This window comes from Pleurodeles waltl, chromosome 2_2, assembly GCF_031143425.1.
Source record: "Pleurodeles waltl isolate 20211129_DDA chromosome 2_2, aPleWal1.hap1.20221129, whole genome shotgun sequence".
Classification (NCBI taxonomy): domain Eukaryota; kingdom Metazoa; phylum Chordata; class Amphibia; order Caudata; family Salamandridae; genus Pleurodeles; species Pleurodeles waltl.
In genome coordinates this window covers 159,157,129-159,176,460 of record NC_090439.1, presented here as the reverse complement: position 1 = coordinate 159,176,460, position 19,332 = coordinate 159,157,129, and the positions used below count along the sequence as shown (strand labels likewise).

Below are 19,332 nucleotides of genomic sequence, written 5' to 3'. Positions count from 1 at the left end.
AAGTGACCCCAGCAACTAGGAGTAAGTCAGTTATCCACCCATTTGTGCTAAGCTAACACAGATTGTAGTTTTTGGAGTTCGTGGAATTCAGGACCATTTCAAGCAGATCCAGAGGAAATCAAGTAGGGCAGGTGGCAATGCCCACCCTCCTGTAACTGAAGATCCTGCAGGTCGGTGGAAGAAGTCCAGCTGCAGGGTCCAGGACCTGATGAATATCCCAGGAGTCACATACGAGCTGTCCCTCGATGGTCACTGGATTGCAAGAGGGTCACTGACCAGCCAGGTCACCAAAAAGCACTGGCAAGTGCAGATAGGAGTTGCAGAAGGATTTGCAAAGTTGTGAGGGCCAGCAAGGTCCAGGAGACTCTACCCATGCGGGGGAGTCATAGCTGGCCCTCAGTACACACGAGGGCCAACAGAAGTCGTTGGAGCCCCCACGAGTGACCCACAGGTGCCAGACATAGGTCTTACCAGCCCAGCAAAACGAAAGTCCCACATCACTGGAGTTGTAGGACAGGAGCTGATCTATGGTTTGCAGACTGCTAGGGGCTGGGGCTTCTTGGAGCCCGAAGATCTCCCTGAGGAAGAGTCAAGAAAAGAAGCCTTGGTAAGTGCAACAGTCACTGTGCACAGGAGCAAGCCCAGTGGCAGAAGCAACAGCCTACAATCTGCCAACTTGTATAGAAGACAAACAGGACCCAGGGGAGGCCACAGACTCACCACCTGTGAAGGAGGATCTTCGGATGTTCAGAGGCAGCAGACCCCACCATCTGGTCAACGTCATCTTGAGGTGTCTGCAGATGCGGGAGAGTGACTGCTTCACCCCAAGGGAAAGTCCTTCGTGCTTCCTGGTGCAAACAGAGTCCTTGTGACCCTAGAGGATGCACAGCCTTAGATGTTGCAGGATTCTGGGAAACAATTTTGCAGTGGGGGCCTTCCCACCAGAAGCAGACTTGTTTGATTCCATACGAAGACCAGCAGCCGTTCTGGAGGCCAGGGACAGATGTCTTGAAGAGAGTTCCTTGTAGATTCTTGCTTGACAAATCTGAGGACCCACTTGCAATGGAGCCCTTAAATAACTCTAAAAGGCAGTTGGTCACTCTGAGGTGACCTGCACATAAGAGTTGGTTAGGGGGTCATCTCCTACCTGGTCTAACCAACCAGATGCTCCCAGGGCCCCTTTGCCCATCTTATTTTCAAGATGACAGAATGAAGTTGCCACCTGGTAGAGCTCAGGTCACCTCTGTTGGGGAGAAGCTGGACATGGGGACGGTCACTCCCCTGTCCTTTGTGTAATTTTGCACCAGAGTGGGAAATGAGGGGGTGGGAGGAGGTGGGGGGGGTCCTGAACTGGTGCAACCCGGATTATCCGAAGAGAGAGAGCACCAAATATGCCCTTCAAAGCAGACTGGTGGCACTCAGAGGCCACCCCACCCCAGCCCTCAGACAACCAATACACAGGGAGAGATGGTTGCATCTCTCTTGCAGGAAATTCTATGTTCTGCTCCTCAACCCTGAGACTGGCTCATCAGCAGGAGGGCAGAACAGTGTCTGGGTCAGCACAGCGTGGGCTGGCAGCTGGACCCTCTAAGGCTCCATAAGCAGGACTGGGGGAATCCCATAGGAAACCCCTGGGGTACATAGTATCATGCAACTAACACTGGCATTTGGTGTAGTTGTATGATTCCAACATGTTTGATACCAAACATGCCTAGGTTCGGAGTGACCATTAATTAGTTGGACCACTCGTGATGACCAATGTCCACTACATACCTTAAGATGGCTTCCCCACAGTTAGAGAGTCCAGGAATGGCCTGGGTTCTGTAGTGGTACCCTCTCATACAGGGGTGTCCTTACAGTTAAAGACATGCACTCTTCCCTTTGGCAGAAGGACCTCCAATAGGGGTTACTTATTGGGTCTAAGTGCAGTGGTTAGGTTTGACGGATAAGGGGTGCATGCACCCTTTTCACGCAGGCTGCAATAGCAGGCTTGCAGTAACAGTTTGTAAGGGTTCCTATGGGTGGCTTAATACATGCTGCAGCCAATAGGGGACCCCTGGTGTACGAATGCCCTGGGTACCCTATACTAGGGACTTACAGCACCAGTACGCTATTTGTGGGTGTTAAAGGTAACCAACAACTACATTTAAGGGTGAGAACACTGTCACTGGGGTCCTGGTTACAGGATCCCAGTGAACTACAGTCCAAACACACTGACAAGCAAAAATCGAGGGTAACTATGCCAGAAAGATGGCACTTTCCTACAGACGTTACACCAAAGCTAAAATAACTTTACCTAAACCCCCTAGAGAAAATAGGGGCTTCTGTGGCTTTCCTGGGTAATATCCCAGTAGCGGACATTTGTATGGCAGCGACACGGTCTGCACTAGACACTTTCACCAAACATTGTGTAGATGTTCTGGCACTCCAGCAAGCTAATGTAGGACAGACAGTGTTGCGTACATTCTTCCAAACAACTGCAACACCCACAGGTTAGTCACCACTTTTGGAGGGTACTGCTTTGCAGTCTATACAAAGCTTGTGTATCTACAGCTACACATGCCTCAAACGGGGTATGTTACTTACCTTGTAAGCATCTGTTTGTGGCATGTTGTATTGTAGACTTGCACCCACTCTCCTCCCCGGACACCTGTGGCCGTTGCTGCTCTTTTTTCAATATTTCATATGAATGGACATCTTTTCACTGATGCTTACTCAGTAGAAAAACAACTTGAACACAACTAGAGCAAACACTAGATGGCAGAAGTATGCAAAGCATGTGAATCTAGAGCACTGTATTCCACAAACAAATGCTTATGGGGTAACGAACACATTCCTTTCATTATGGCTGTTATAAAGCCACATATTATATGACCAGGCAGCCATCACTGTTGTTGCCCCTTCTTCTTTTTCTCTCCTATTCACACACATCTGCTGAAAGTAGCAATAGAACAGCCTAAAAAAGTTTTGGATCTTGACTTCTCCTCTGAACTTTTAGAAAAGGAACATTTTATAATTGGACACTTTGCTACAGCTTTTATAGGCTCCAAAACAGCAGGTCTTTGCGAGTGAATGGCTAGACATCACTCCTTTAGATGGTATGGCATGACTTCAAGGGAGCTATTGAAAGCCTTACTGATTGTGTGCTGTTTTGTTTCCACACACTCAAGGCTACTAAATTTTGACTGATATTTTTGTTTTAGAATGGTGTAGGAAGTTGGCTCTGTATGTGCTATTTCAAAGTAAGGAATAGCATGCACAGAGTCCAAGGGTTCCCCTTAGAGGTAAAATAGTGGTAAAAAGAGATAATACTAATGCTCTATTTTGTGGTAGTGTGGTCGAGCAGTAGGCTTATCCAAGGAGTAGTGTTAAGCATTTGTTGTACATACACATAGACAATAAATGAGGTACACACACTCAGAGACAAATCCAGCCAATAGGTTTTTGTATAGAAAAATATATTTTCTTAGTTTATTTTAAGAACCACAGGTTCAAATTCTACATGTAATATCTCATTCGAAAGGTATTGCAGGTAAGTACTTTAGGAACTTCAAATCATCAAAATTGCATGTATACTTTTCAAGTTATTCACAAATAGCTGTTTTAAAAGTGGACACTTAGTGCAATTTTCACAGTTCCTAGGGGAGGTAAGTATTTGTTAGTTTAACCAGGTAAGTAAGACACTTACAGGGCTTAGTTCTTGGTCCAAGGTAGCCCACCGTTGGGGGTTCAGAGCAACCCCAAAGTCACCACACCAGCAGCTCAGGGCCGGTCAGGTGCAGAGTTCAAAGTGGTGCCCAAAACGCATAGGCTCCAATGGAGAGAAGGGGGTGCCCCGGTTCCGGTCTGCTTGCAGGTAAGTACCCGCGTCTTCGGAGGGCAGACCAGGGGGGGTTTTGTAGGGCACCGGGGGGGACACAAGTCCACACAGAAATTTCACCCTCAGCGGCGCGGGGGCGGCCGGGTGCAGTGTAGAAACAAGCGTCGGGTTCGCAATGTTAGTCTATGAGAGATCTCGGGATCTCTTCAGCGCTGCAGGCAGGCAAGGGGGGGATTCCTCGGGGAAACCTCCACTTGGGCAAAGGAGAGGGACTCCTGGGGGTCACTTCTCCAGTGAAAGTCCGGTCCTTCAGGTCCTGGGGGCTGCGGGTGCAGGGTCTCTCCCAGGCGTCGGGACTTTAGGTTCAAAGAGTCGCGGTCAGGGGAAGCCTCGGGATTCCCTCTGCAGGCGGCGCTGTGGGGGCTCAGGGGGGACAGGTTTTGGTACTCACAGTATCAGAGTAGTCCTGGGGTCCCTCCTGAGGTGTTGGATCGCCACCAGCCGAGTCGGGGTCGCCGGGTGCAGTGTTGCAAGTCTCACGCTTCTTGCGGGGAGCTTGCAGGGTTCTTTAAAGCTGCTGGAAACAAAGTTGCAGCTTTTCTTGGAGCAGGTCCGCTGTCCTCGGGAGTTTCTTGTCTTTTCGAAGCAGGGGCAGTCCTCAGAGGATGTCGAGGTCGCTGGTCCCTTTGGAAGGCGTCGCTGGAGCAGGATCTTTGGAAGGCAGGAGACAGGCCGGTGAGTTTCTGGAGCCAAGGCAGTTGTCGTCTTCTGGTCTTCCGCTGCAGGGGTTTTCAGCTGGGCAGTCCTTCTTCTTGTAGTTGCAGGAATCTAATTTTCTAGGGTTCAGGGTAGCCCTTAAATACTAAATTTAAGGGCGTGTTTAGGTCTGGGGGGTTAGTAGCCAATGGCTACTAGCCCTGAGGGTGGGTACACCCTCTTTGTGCCTCCTCCCAAGGGGAGGGGGTCACAATCCTAACCCTATTGGGGGAATCCTCCATCTGCAAGATGGAGGATTTCTAAAAGTTAGAGTCACTTCAGCTCAGGACACCTTAGGGGCTGTCCTGACTGGTCAGTGACTCCTCCTTGTTTTTCTCATTATCTTCTCCGGCCTTGCCGCCAAAAGTGGGGCCTGGCCGGAGGGGGCGGGCAACTCCACTAGCTGGAGTGTCCTGCTGGGTTGGCACAAAGGAGGTGAGCCTTTGAGGCTCACCGCCAGGTGTGACAATTCCTGCCTGGGGGAGGTGTTAGCATCTCCACCCAGTGCAGGCTTTGTTACTGGCCTCAGAGTGACAAAGGCACTCTCCCCATGGGGCCAGCAACATGTCTCGGTTTGTGGTAGGCTGCTAAAACTAGTCAGCCTACACAGATAGTCGGTTAAGTTTCAGGGGGCACCTCTAAGGTGCCCTCTGTGGTGTATTTTACAATAAAATGTACACTGGCATCAGTGTGCATTTATTGTGCTGAGAAGTTTGATACCAAACTTCCCAGTTTTCAGTGTAGCCATTATGGTGCTGTGGAGTTCGTGTTTGACAGACTCCCAGACCATATACTCTTATGGCTACCCTGCACTTACAATGTCTAAGGTTTTGTTTAGACACTGTAGGGGTACCATGCTCATGCACTGGTACCCTCACCTATGGTATAGTGCACCCTGCCTTAGGGCTGTAAGGCCTGCTAGAGGGGTGTCTTACCTATACTGCATAGGCAGTGAGAGGCTGGCATGGCACCCTGAGGGGAGTGCCATGTCGACTTACTCGTTTTGTTCTCACTAGCACACACAAGCTGGCAAGCAGTGTGTCTGTGCTGAGTGAGAGGTCTCCAGGGTGGCATAAGACATGCTGCAGCCCTTAGAGACCTTCCTTGGCATCAGGGCCCTTGGTACTAGAAGTACCAGTTACAAGGGACTTATCTGGATGCCAGGGTCTGCCAATTGTGGATACAAAAGTACAGGTTAGGGAAAGAACACTGGTGCTGGGGCCTGGTTAGCAGGCCTCAGCACACTTTCAATTGTAAACATAGCATCAGCAAAGGCAAAAAGTCAGGGGGCAACCATGCCAAGGAGGCATTTCCTTACAAATGGCAATTGGAAATGTGTAATTTTTCACTTGAGGTGAGATTAGTAAACTGTTAGGACTTTAGGAGGACCAAATGATGGTCAGATATGCTACATAAAACCACAAGATCTTATCAGAATGTATTTAATTATTCATATCACTAAGTATCATGGCCACAATGGGTGTAGTAGGCAGTCAAATGGTTATCCGGTGACCTCAGTACCCACTGGGAACTTTTCAGTTTGTTTTTTCGTCTGTAAGGTATCCTGACCCTCATGGGTTAGAAAGACAATTCAGATGTTTTTGTGAAATTGAGAAGAACCAGACCTTACAGCAGATGTATGCACTTTAGATGCACAGTATGAGCATGGGACAATGCAAATTCACCAAAAACCATGTGTAGGAAGTTGGCTCTGTATGTGCTATTTCAAAGTAAGGAATAGCATGCACAGAGTCCAAGGGTTCCCCTTAGAGGTAAAATAGTGGTAAAAATAGATAATACTAATGCTCTATTTTGTGGTAGTGTGGTCGAGCAGTAGGCTTATCCAAGGAGTAGTGTTAAGCATTTGTTGTACATACACATAGACAATAAATGAGGTACACACACTCAGAGACAAATCCAGCCAATAGGTTTTTATATAGAAAAATATCTTTTCTTAGTTTATTGTAAGAACCACAGGTTCAAATTTAACATGTAATATCTTGTTTGAAAGGTATTGCAGGTAAGTACATTAGGAACTTTGAATCATTTCAATTGCATGTATACTTTTCAAGTTATTGACAAATAGCTATTTCAAAAGTGGACTCTTAGTGCAATTTTCACAGTTCCTGGGGGAGGTAAGTTTTTGTTAGTTTTACCAGGTAAGTAAGACACTTACAGGGTTCAGTTCTTGGTCCAAGGTAGCCCACCGTTGGGGGTTCAGAACAACCCCAAAGTCACCACACCAGCAGCTCAGGGCCGGTCAGGTGCAGAGTTCAAAGTGGTGCCCAAAACACATAGGCTAGAATGGAGAGAAGGGGGTGCCCCGGTTCCGGTCTGCTTGCAGGTAAGTACCCGCGTCTTCGGAGGGCAGACCAGGGGGGTTTTGTAGGGCACCGGGGGGGACACAAGCCCACACAGAAATTTCACCCTCAGCAGCGCGGGGGCGGCCGGGTGCAGTGTAGAAACAAGCGTCGGGTTTGCAATGTTAGTCTGAGAGATCAACGGATCTCTTCAGCGCTGCAGGCAGGCAAGGGGGGGCTTCCTCGGGGAAACCTCCACTTGGGCAAGGGAGAGGGACTCCTGGGGGTCACTTCTCCAGTGAAAGTCCGGTCCTTCGGGTCCTGGGGGCTGCGGGTGCAGGGTCTTTTCCAGGCGTCGGGACTTAGGTTTCAGAGAGTCGCGGTCAGGGGAAGCCTCGGGATTCCCTCTGCAGGCGGCGCTGTGGGGGCTCAGGGGGGACAGGTTTTGGTACTCACAGTCGGAGAGTAGTCCGGGGGTCCTCCCTGAGGTGTTGGTTCTCCACCAGCCGAGTCGGGGTCGCCGGGTGCAGTGTTGCAAGTCTCACGCTTCTTGCGGGGAGATTGCAGGGTCTTTAAAGCTGCTCCTCGAAACAAAGTTGCAGTCTTTTTGGAGCAGGTCCGCTGTCCTCGGGAGTTTCTTGTCTGTTTCGAAGCAGGGCAGTCCTCAGAGGATTCAGAGGTCGCTGGTCCCTTGGAAGGCGTCGCTGGAGCAGAGTTCTTTGGAAGGCAGGAGACAGGCCGGTGAGTTTCTGGAGCCAAGGCAGTTGTCGTCTTCTGGTCTTCCTCTGCAGGGGTTTTCAGCTAGGCAGTCCTTCTTCTTGTAGTTTGCAGGAATCTCCTTTTCTAGGGTTCAGGGTAGCCCTTAAATACTAAATTTAAGGGCGTGTTTAGGTCTGGGGGGTTAGTAGCCAATGGCTACTAGCCCTGAGGGTGGGTACACCCTCTTTGTGCCTCCTCCCAAGGGGAGGGGGTCACATTCCTAACCCTATTGGGGGAATCCTCCATCTGCAAGATGGAGGATTTCTAAAAGTGAGTCACCTCAGCTCAGGACACCTTAGGGGCTGTCCTGACTGGCCAGTGACTCCTCCTTGTTGCTTTCTTTGTTCCCTCCAGCCTTGCCGCCAAAAGTGGGGGCCGTGGCCGGAGGGGGCGGGCAACTCCACTAAGCTGGAGTGCCCTGCTGGGCTGTGACAAAGGGGTGAGCCTTTGAGGCTCACCGCCAGGTGTCACAGTTCCTGCCTGGGGGAGGTGTTAGCATCTCCACCCAGTGCAGGCTTTGTTACTGGCCTCAGAGTGACAAAGGCACTCTCCCCATGGGGCCAGCAACATGTCTCTAGTGTGGCAGGCTGCTGGAACTAGTCAGCCTACACAGACAGTCGGTTAAGTTTCAGGGGGCACCTCTAAGGTGCCCTCTGGGGTGTATTTTGCAATAAAATGTACACTGGCATCAGTGTGCATTTATTGTGCTGAGAAGTTTGATACCAAACTTCCCAGTTTTCAGTGTAGCCATTATGGTGCTGTGGAGTTCGTGTTTGACAAACTCCCAGACCATATACTCTTATGGCTACCCTGCACTTACAATGTCTAAGGTTTGGTTTAGACACTGTAGGGGTACCATGCTCATGCACTGGTACCCTCACCTATGGTATAGTGCACCCTGCCTTAGGGCTGTAAGGCCTGCTAGAGGGGTGTCTTACCTATACTGCATAGGCAGTGAGAGGCTGGCATGGCACCCTGAGGGGAGTGCCATGTCGACTTACTCGTTTTGTCCTCACTAGCACACACAAGCTGGCAAGCAGTGTGTCTGTGCTGAGTGAGAGGTCTCCAGGGTGGCATAAGACATGCTGCAGCCCTTAGAGACCTTCCTTGGCATCAGGGCCCTTGGTACTAGAAGTACCAGTTACAAGGGACTTATCTGGATGCCAGGGTCTGCCAATTGTGGATACAAAAGTACAGGTTAGGGAAAGAACACTGGTGCTGGGGCCTGGTTAGCAGGCCTCAGCACACTTTCAATTGTAAACATAGCATCAGCAAAGGCAAAAAGTCAGGGGGCAACCATGCCAAGGAGGCATTTCCTTACACCATGCATGAAGGTGATGGATTTAATCTTTAACCCAGCTGATGATGATCTTGTTTTCAGCTAGGATGTGCCAACCTTGTGGCTTTTGGTCAGACTATGTTCAGGCACAGCAAGGTGGTGCAGCAGGCTTTCCCTGAGTTGATTACAGTTTAGAGGGAGAAAGGCAGCTCCTTGGAGGTACCACTTGTGGTTCTATTGGCTTCTTTTACACCGATGTGCAGGGCTCTTCAGTTTCCAGACATCTCCAGTTTCTGGAGGCTTGCTCAGTGTCTGCACAAATCAAGTTCCTAGAAAGACTCCATTGTCCCAAAAAATAAATAACTTGACTATCTAATTCAAAGGTACTAATTGTTGCTTTTATCAGAGCCACTTGTAAACCAGTTTGCGCCAGGATACTACCCAGTGACAACTGACTGCTTGAAGGACTCGTGAAAAGTTATCCTTCATTGACTGCTAGTTCAAGAAAATGTGCTGTGGTTGCACTATAACTGGCATATTATGTAGTAGATGGATAAACTACTGTTTCTGATTACTAGGTGTTGCCCTACACATACAAAAACAACTTATCGGACTTCTTTGTATTTCTAGGCACATGCTGAGAAGGTTGCTAGAGCAAGAAGTGTTGCTGAAACTCTTTCGCAAGCCAACCCAGCTATCCAGCCATCTTCACAATCATTTGGCCCTTCAGGTACTACTATACAAATCAAATAACCTGTGATAGTTGTTTTGTAACTTATAAATTCAGCATTACTCCTCAGCCACTTTGTTATCCCCGGCACTGCAAGAACCAGAGGAGTAAGCCATGAAGTAAACTCCCTTTCCTCATTCATTAATCAGTCTAATCCTTTGCCTCTTATCTCTCTCAAAAATTCCCTGTCTATTGTAGCCATCTTCTAATATTCTCTTACCTTCCAGCATGTCCCAACCTTTTATGCCTTTCTCCGTTCTTCTATTTCCGCACTTGATGATCTAATCCCTTTTGGTCTGTTTTATTGACCACTTTTCTTTTGATAATCATTCCTTGAAAATTATCATCTCCTTAATTTGTGGCTTACACACACTTTGCATGTGCTGTAAATCTAGTGGTTGATTCCATAATTGTCTTTGAAAATGTATCTGTCTTCAGTCCATCACCTCCATAAGGCCCCCTCTGGTGAAGTGAGATATCGGGCACCACCTAGTGGTGGCCTAAATAAAGTTTTTGTTTTTTTTGTTTTTAAAAAAAAAAATTTATAGGGAGTGTCCATCTCATAAATATCTGCCTTCCTGCAAAGGAACTGAATGTACTTTGAACATCCATCTTTGCCTTATAGTTCCTGAGTGGAAACTTGCTTGCCACTTCAGTATGTTGGACAAGGCTTCTCAATGGAAACCGCTGCAGCTTAACCCGCTCCCACCTTCATACACTAATTATTTTTTGCTTTGCTTTGTATACCTAGACCAGTTGAAACTGTCTAATCTTGAACTTTGCTGTAGAAACCCACAATCTAGAAGACAAAGCTACTCTTATGGATTGTTTTAAGTATTGTTGAAAAACTGAAGTATACAAAAAGATGAGTGGAATCCTTGAATAGATCTCAACCACTGTTAATTAATCAGGGCTATATCCCAGTCGATGTTTATTTTGCACATCAAGCAGTAGTTAGAGATGTAGGCTTGTTAGACCAGTACTGCTAGGCAACACCCCTGTGAATACTGACACACTGCTACATCTATTCCTTGCAGTTGCTATAATTTGGGTCTTGTAGAGTAACCAAAATTATATCCTTCTTATAAACTTGCAACCAAGCCTGTTCTCACCATTTACTTGAACACCAAGAATTATGACACCCATAAACTGCACCACTAAGTTTTCTTGGGGGGTGGTGTAGGAAGTTGTCTCTGTATGTGCTATTTCAAAGTAAGGAATAGCATGCACAGAGTCCAAGGGTTCCCCTTAGAGGTAAAATAGTGGTAAAAATAGATAATACTAATGCTCTATTTTGTGGTAGTGTGGTCGAGCAGTAGGCTTATCCAAGGAGTAGTGTTAAGCATTTGTTGTACATACACATAGACAATAAATGAGGTACACACACTCAGAGACAAATCCAGCCAATAGGTTTTTGTATAGAAAAATATATTTTCTTAGTTTATTTTAAAAACCACAGGTTCAAATTCTACATGTAATATCTCATTCGAAAGGTATTGCAGGTAAGTACTTTAGGAACTTTAAATCATAAAAATTGCATGTATACTTTTCAAGTTATTGACAAATAGCTGTTTTAAAAGTGGACACTTAGTGCAATTTTCACAGTTCCTAGGGGAGGTAAGTTTTTGTTAGGTTTACCAGGTAAGTAAGACACTTACAGGGTTTAGTTCTTGGTCCAAGGTAGCCCACCGTTGGGGGTTCAGAGCAACCCCAAAGTCACCACACCAGCAGCTCAGGGCCGGTCAGGTGCAGAGTTCAAAGTGGTGCCCAAAACACATAGGCTAGAATGGAGAGAAGGGGGTGCCCCGGTTCCGGTCTGCTTGCAGGTAAGTACCCGCGTCTTCGGAGGGCAGACCAGGGGGGTTTTGTAGGGCACCGGGGGGGACACAAGCCCACACAGAAATTTCACCCTCAGCAGCGCGGGGGCGGCCGGGTGCAGTGTAGAAACAGGCGTCGGGTTCGCAATGTTAGTCTATGAGAGATCTCGGGATCTCTTCAGCGCTGCAGGCAGGCAAGGGGGGGGTTCCTCGGGGAAACCTCCACTTGGGCCAGGGAGAGGGACTCCTGGGGGTCACTTCTCCAGTGAAAGTCCGGTCCTTCGGGTCCTGGGGGCTGCGGGTGCAGGGTCTCTCCCAGGCGTCGGGACTTTGGATTCAAAGAGTCGCGGTCAGGGGAAGCCTCGGGATTCCCTCTGCAGGCGGCGCTGTGGGGGCTCAGGGGGGACAGGTTTTGGTACTCACAGTATCAGAGTAGTCCTGGGGTCCCTCCTGAGGTGTCGGATCTCCACCAGCCGAGTCGGGGTCGCCGGGTGCAGTGTTGCAAGTCTCACGCTTCTTGCGGGGAGCTTGCAGGGTTCTTTCAAAGCTGCTGGAAACAAAGTTGCAGCCTTTCTTGGAGCAGGTCCGCTGTCCTCGGGAGTTTCTTGTCTTTTTGAAGCAGGGGCAGTCCTCAGAGGATGTCGAGGTCGCTGGTCCCTTTGGAAGGCGTCGCTGGAGCAGGATCTTTGGAAGGCAGGAGACAGGCCGGTGAGTTTCTGGAGCCAAGGCAGTAGTCGTCTTCTGGTCTTCCTCTGCAGGGGTTTTCAGCTAGGCAGTCCTTCTTCTTGTAGTTGCAGGAATCTAATTTTCTAGGGTTCAGGGTAGCCCTTAAATACTAAATTTAAGGGCGTGTTTAGGTCTGGCGGGTTAGTAGCCAATGGCTACTAGCCCTGAGGGTGGGTACACCCTCTTTGTGCCTCCTCCCAAGGGGAGGGGGTCACAATCCTAACCCTATTGGGGGAATCCTCCATCTGCAAGATGGAGGATTTCTAAAAGTTAGAGTCACCTCAGCTCAGGACACCTTAGGGGCTGTCCTGACTGGCCAGTGACTCCTCCTTGTTTTTCTCATTATTTTCTCCGGCCTTGCCGCCAAAAGTGGGGCCTGGCCGGAGGGGGGCGGGCAACTCCACTAGCTGGAGTGTCCTGCTGGGTTGGCACAAAGGAGGTGAGCCTTTGAGGCTCACCGCCAGGTGTGACAATTCCTGCCTGGGGGAGGTGTTAGCATCTCCACCCAGTGCAGGCTTTGTTACTGGCCTCAGAGTGACAAAGGCACTCTCCCCATGGGGCCAGCAACATGTCTCGGTTTGTGGCAGGCTGCTAAAACTAGTCAGCCTACACAGATAGTCGGTTAAGTTTCAGGGGGCACCTCTAAGGTGCCCTCTGGGGTGTATTTTACAATAAAATGTACACTGGCATCAGTGTGCATTTATTGTGCTGAGAAGTTTGATACCAAACTTCCCAGTTTTCAGTGTAGCCATTATGGTGCTGTGGAGTTCGTGTTTGACAAACTCCCAGACCATATACTCTTATGGCTACCCTGCACTTACAATGTCTAAGGGTTTTGTTTAGACACTGTAGGGGGTACCATGCTCATGCACTGGTACCCTCACCTATGGTATAGTGCACCCTGCCTTAGGGCTGTAAGGCCTGCTAGAGGGGTGTCTTACCTATACTGCATAGGCAGTGAGAGGCTGGCATGGCACCCTGAGGGGGAGTGCCATGTCGACTTACCTCGTTTTGTCCTCACTAGCACACACAAGCTGGCAAGCAGTGTGTCTGTGCTGAGTGAGAGGTCTCCAGGGTGGCATAAGACATGCTGCAGCCCTTAGAGACCTTCCTTGGCATCAGGGCCCTTGGTACTAGAAGTACCAGTTACAAGGGACTTATCTGGATGCCAGGGTCTGCCAATTGTGGATACAAAAGTACAGGTTAGGGAAAGAACACTGGTGCTGGGGCCTGGTTAGCAGGCCTCAGCACACTTTCAATTGTAAACATAGCATCAGCAAAGGCAAAAAGTCAGGGGGCAACCATGCCAAGGAGGCATTTCCTTACACAACCCCCCCCCCCCCCCCCCCCCCCCCCCCCCCCCCCCCCCCCCCCCCCCCCCCCCCCCCCCAAACGAAAGAGGATGAGACTAACCTTTCCCAAGAGAGTCTTCATTTTCTAAGTGGAAGAACCTGGAAAGGCCATCTGCATTGGCATGGGCAGTCCCAGGTCTGTGTTCCACTATAAAGTCCATTCCCTGTAGGGAGATGGACCACCTCAACAGTTTAGGATTTTCACCTTTCATTTGCATCAGCCATTTGAGAGGTCTGTGGTCAGTTTGAACTAGGAAGTGAGTCCCAAAGAGGTATGGTCTCAGCTTCTTCAGGGACCAAACCACAGCAAAGGCCTCCCTCTCAATGGCACTCCAACGCTGCTCCCTGGGGAGTAACCTCCTGCTAATGAAAGCAACAGGCTGGTCAAGGCCATCATCATTTGTTTGGGACAAAAACTGCCCCTATCCCATGTTCAGAGGCATCAGTCTGCACAATGAACTGCTTAGAATAATCTGGAGCTTTTAGAACTGGTGCTGAGCACATTGCTTGTTTCAGGGTGTCAAAGGCCTGTTGGCATTCCACAGTCCAGTTCACTTTCTTGGGCATTTTCTTGGAGGTGAGTTCAGTGAGGGCTGTCACAATGGATTCCATATCCCTTCACAAACCTCCTGTAATACCCAGTCAAGCCAAGGAATGCCCTGACTTGAGTCTGGGTTTTTGGAGCTACCCAGTCCAGAATAGTCTGGATCTTGGGTTGGAGTGGCTGAACTTGGCCTCCACCTACAAGGTGGCCCAAGTAAACCACAGTTCCCTGCCCTTATCTGGCATTTGGATGCCTTGATAGAGAGGCCTGCAGATTGCAGAGCCTTCAAAACCTTCTTCAGGTGGACCAGGTGATCCTGCCAGGTGGAGCTAAAGAAAGCAATATCATCAAGATAAGCTGTGCTAAAGGACTCCAAGCCAGCAAGGACTTGATTCACCAACCTTTGGAAGGTGGCAGGGGCATTCTTTAAAACCAAAGGGCATAACAGTAAACTGATAATGCCCATCAGGTGTGGAGAATGCTGTTTTCTCTTTTGCTCCAGGTGCCATTTTATTTGCCAGTACCCTGCTGTCAAGTCAAAGGTACTTAAGAATTTGGCAGCACCTAATTTATCTATGAGCTCATCAGCTCTTGGAATTGGATGAGTATCTGTCTTGGTGACAGAATTGAGTCCTCTGTAGTCCACACAAACCTCATCTCTTTCTTTCCATCTTTGGTGTGAGGTTTGGGGACTAAGACCACTGGGCTAGCCCAGGGGCTGTCAGAGCGCTCAATTACTCCCAATTCCAGCATCTTGTGGACTTCCACCTTGATGCTTTCCTTAACATGGTCAGATTGTCTGAAGATCTTGTTCTTGACAGGCATGCTGTCTCCTGTGTCCCACATCATGGGTACACAGGTGTGTCTGACCAGGGGTTAAGGAGAAGAGTTCAGGAAACTGTTGTAGGACTCTCCTACAATCAGCTTGCTGTTGGCCAGAGAGGGTGTCTGAGTAGATCACTCCATCTACTGTGCCATCTTTTGGGTCTGATGACAGAAGATCAGGGAGAGGTTCACTCTCTGCCTCCTGATCCTCATCTGTTACCATCAACAGATTCACATCAGCCCTGTCATGGAAGAGCTTAAGGCGGTTCACATGGATCACCCTCTTGGGGCTCCTGCTTGTGCCCAGGTCCACCAGGTAGGTGACCTGACTCTTCCTTTCTAGTACTGGGTAAGGGCCACTCCATTTGTCCTGGAGTGCCCTGGGAGCCACAGGCTCCAGAACCCAGACTTTCTGCCCTGGTTGGAACTCAACCAGTGCAGCCTTTTGGTCATACCAAAACTTCTGGAGCTGTTGGCTGGCCTCAAGGTTTTTGGTTGCCTTTTCCATGTACTCTGCCATTCTAGAGCGAAGGCCAAGTACATAGTCCACTATGTCTTGTTTAGGCTCATGGAGAGGTCTCTCCCAGCCTTCTTTAACAAGAGCAAGTGGTCCTCTTACAGGATGACCAAACAGAAGTTCAAAGGGTGAGAATCCTACTCCCTTCTGTGGCACCTCTCTGTAAGCGAAAAGCAGACATGGCAAGAGGACATCCCATCTCCTTTTGAGTTTTTCTGGGAGCCCCATTGTAAGGAAATGCCTCCTTGGCATGGTTGCCCCCTGACTTTTTGCCTTTGCTGATGCTATGTTTACAATTGAAAGTGTGCTGAGGCCTGCTAACCAGGCCCCAGCACCAGTGTTCTTTCCCTAACCTGTACTTTTGTATCCACAATTGGCAGACCCTGGCATCCAGATAAGTCCCTTGTAACTGGTACTTCTAGTACCAAGGGCCCTGATGCCAAGGAAGGTCTCTAAGGGCTGCAGCATGTCTTATGCCACCCTGGAGACCTCTCACTCAGCACAGACACACTGCTTGCCAGCTTGTGTGTGCTAGTGAGGACAAAAACGAGTAAGTCGACATGGCACTCCCCTCAGGGTGCCATGCCAGCCTCTCACTGCCTATGCAGTATAGGTAAGCCACCCCTCTAGCAGGCCTTACAGCCCTAAGGCAGGGTGCACTATACCATAGGTGAGGGTACCAGTGCATGAGCATGGTACCCCTACAGTGTCTAAACAAAACCTTAGACATTGTAAGTGCAGGGTAGCCATAAGAGTATATGGTCTGGGAGTCTGTCAAACACGAACTCCACAGCACCATAATGGCTACACTGAAAACTGGGAAGTTTGGTATCAAACTTCTCAGCACAATAAATGCACACTGATGCCAGTGTACATTTTATTGTAAAATACACCACAGAGGGCACCTTAGAGGTGCCACCCTAAAACTTAACCGACTATCTGTGTAGGCTGACTAGTTCCAGCAGCCTGCCACACTAGAGACATGTTGCTGGCCCCATGGGGAGAGTGCCTTTGTCACTCTGAGGCCAGTAACAAAGCCTGCACTGGGTGGAGATGCTAACACCTCCCCCAGGCAGGAGCTGTGACACCTGGCGGTGAGCCTCAAAGGCTCACCCCCTTTGTCACAGCCCAGCAGGGCACTCCAGCTTAGTGGAGTTGCCCGCCCCCTCCGGCCACGGCCCCCACTTTTGGCGGCAAGGCTGGAGGGAACAAAGAAAGCAACAAGGAGGAGTCACTGGCCAGTCAGGACAGCCCCTAAGGTGTCCTGAGCTGAGGTGACTCTAACTTTTAGAAATCCTCCATCTTGCAGATGGAGGATTCCCCCAATAGGGTTAGGATTGTGACCCCCTCCCCTTGGGAGGAGGCACAAAGAGGGTGTACCCACCCTCAGGGCTAGTAGCCATTGGCTACTAACCCCCCAGACCTAAACACGCCCTTAAATTTAGTATTTAAGGGCTACCCTGAACCCTAGAAAATTAGATTCCTGCAACTACAAGAAGAAGGACTGCCTAGCTGAAAACCCCTGCAGAGGAAGACCAGAAGACGACAACTGCCTTGGCTCCAGAAACTCACCGGCCTGTCTCCTGCCTTCCAAAGATCCTGCTCCAGCGACGCCTTCCAAAGGGACCAGCGACCTCGACATCCTCTGAGGACTGCCCCTGCTTCGAAAAGACAAGAACTCCTGAGGACAGCGGACCTGCTCCAAGAAAAGCTGCAACTTTGTTTCCAGCAGCTTTGAAAGAACCCTGCAAGCTCCCCACCAGAAGCGTGAGACTTGCAACACTGCACCCGGCGACCCCGACTCGGCTGGTGGTGATCCAACACCTCAGGAGGGACCCCAGGACTACTCTAAGACTGTGAGTACAAAAACCTGTCCCCCTGAGCCCCCACAGCGCCGCCTGCAGAGGGAATCCCGAGGCTTCCCCTGACCGCGACTCTTTGAATCCTAAGTCCCGACCACCTGGGAGAGACCCTGCACCCGCAGCCCCCAGGACCTGAAGGACCGGACTTTCACTGGAGGAGTGACCCCCAGGAGTCCCTCTCCCTTGACCAAGTGGAGGTTTCCCCGAGGAACCCCCCCCTTGCCTGCCTGCAGCGCTGAAGAGATCCCTGGATCTCCCATTGACTTCCATTACAAACCCGACGCTTGTTTCTACACTGCACCCGGCCGCCCCCGCGCTGCTGAGGGTGAAATTTCTGTGTGGGCTTGTGTCCCCCCCGGTGCCCTACAAAACCCCCCTGGTCTGCCCTCCGAAGACGCGGGTACTTACCTGCAAGCAGACCGGAACCGGGGCACCCCCTTCTCTCCATTCTAGCCTATGTGTTTTGGGCACCACTTTGAACTCTGCACCTGACCGGGCCCTGAGCTGCTGGTGTGGTGACTTTGGGGTTGCTCTGAACCCCCAACGGTGGGCTACCTTGGACCAAGAACTAAGCCCTGTAAGTGTCTTACTTACCTGGTTAACCTAACAAATACTTACCTCCCTAGGAACTGTGAAAATTGCACTAAGTGTCCACTTTTAAAACAGCTATTTGTGAATAACTTGAAAAGTATACATGCAATTTTGATGATTTGAAGTTCCTAAAGTACTTACCTGCAATACCTTTCGAATGAGATATTACATGTAGAATTTGAAACCTGTGGTTCTTAAAATAAACTAAGAAAAGATATTTTTCTATATAAAAACCTATTGGCTGGATTTGTCTCTGAGTGTGTGTACCTCATTTATTGTCTATGTGTATGTACAACAAATGCTTAACACTACTCCTTGGATAAGCCTATTGCTCGACCACACTACCACAAAAATAGAGCATTAGTATTATCTATTTTTACCACTATTTTACCTCTAAGGGGAACCCTTGGACTCTGTGGCATGCTATTCCTCACTTTGAAATAGCACATACAGAGCCAACTTCCTACACCCATGATCATGCCCTTTAATGTCTTGTTGAATCTCTCAACTAAGCCATTAGTTTGTGGATGGTATGGTGTAGTGAATTTATAAGTCACCCCACACTCATGCCACATGTGCTTTAGGTATGCTGACATGAAGTTGGTACCTCTGTCAGACACCACCTCCTTAGGGAAACCCACTCTGGTAAAGATACCAATGAGGGCCTTGGCTACTGCAGGGGCAGTAGTCCGACCTAAGGGGAATAGCTTCAGGATACCTGGTAGCATGATCCACTACTACCAGGATATACATATTTCCTGAGGCTGTGGGAGGTTCTAGTGGACCAACTATGTCCACACCCACTCTTTCAAAGGGAACCCCCACCACTGGAAGTGGAATGAGGGGGGCCTTTGGATGCCCACCTGTCTTACCACTGGCTTGACAGGTGGGGCAGGAGAGGCAAAACTCCTTAACCATGTTGGACATATTGGGCCAGTAGAAGTGGTTGACTAACCTCTCCCACGTCTTGGTTTGTCCCAAATGTCCAGCAAGGGGAATGTCATGGGCCAATGTTAGGATGAACTTCCTGAACAGCTGAGGCACTACCACTCTCCTAGTGGCACCAGGTTTGGGGTCTCTGGCCTCAGTGTACAGGAGTCCATCTTCCCAATAGACCCTATGTGTTCCATTTTTCTTGCCTTTGGACTCTTCAGCAGCTTGCTGCCTAAGGCCTTCAAGAGAGGGACAGGTTTCTTGTCCCTTACACAGCTCCTCCCTTGAGGGTCCCCCTGGGCCTAAGAGCTCAACCTGATAAGGTTCAAGCTCCAAAGGCTCAGTTCCCTCAGAGGGCAGAACTTCTTCCTGAGAAGAGAGGTTCCCTTTCTTTTGCTGTGTTGCAGTTGGTTTCCCAACTGACTTTCCTGTTCTCTTGGTAGGCTGGGCCATTCTTCCAGACTCCAGCTCTACTTGTTCACCCTGTGCCTTGCACTGTGCTCTTGTTTTCACACACACCA

At 49.4% G+C, this 19,332-nt stretch overlaps 1 protein-coding gene across 5 annotated transcripts in view; it reads left to right on the top strand.

Moving 5' to 3' along the window:
• The window catches only part of LOC138281115 (uncharacterized), a 415,049-nt gene that overhangs the window by 277,660 nt on the left and 118,057 nt on the right, over positions 1 to 19,332 (top strand). For all 5 annotated transcript variants that reach the window (XM_069219553.1, XM_069219552.1, XM_069219551.1 and 2 more), the window contains exon 13: positions 9,545 to 9,644. In XM_069219553.1, coding sequence (XP_069075654.1) covers positions 9,545 to 9,644 — 100 coding nt within the window. The remainder of the gene's footprint in view (positions 1 to 9,544; positions 9,645 to 19,332) is intronic.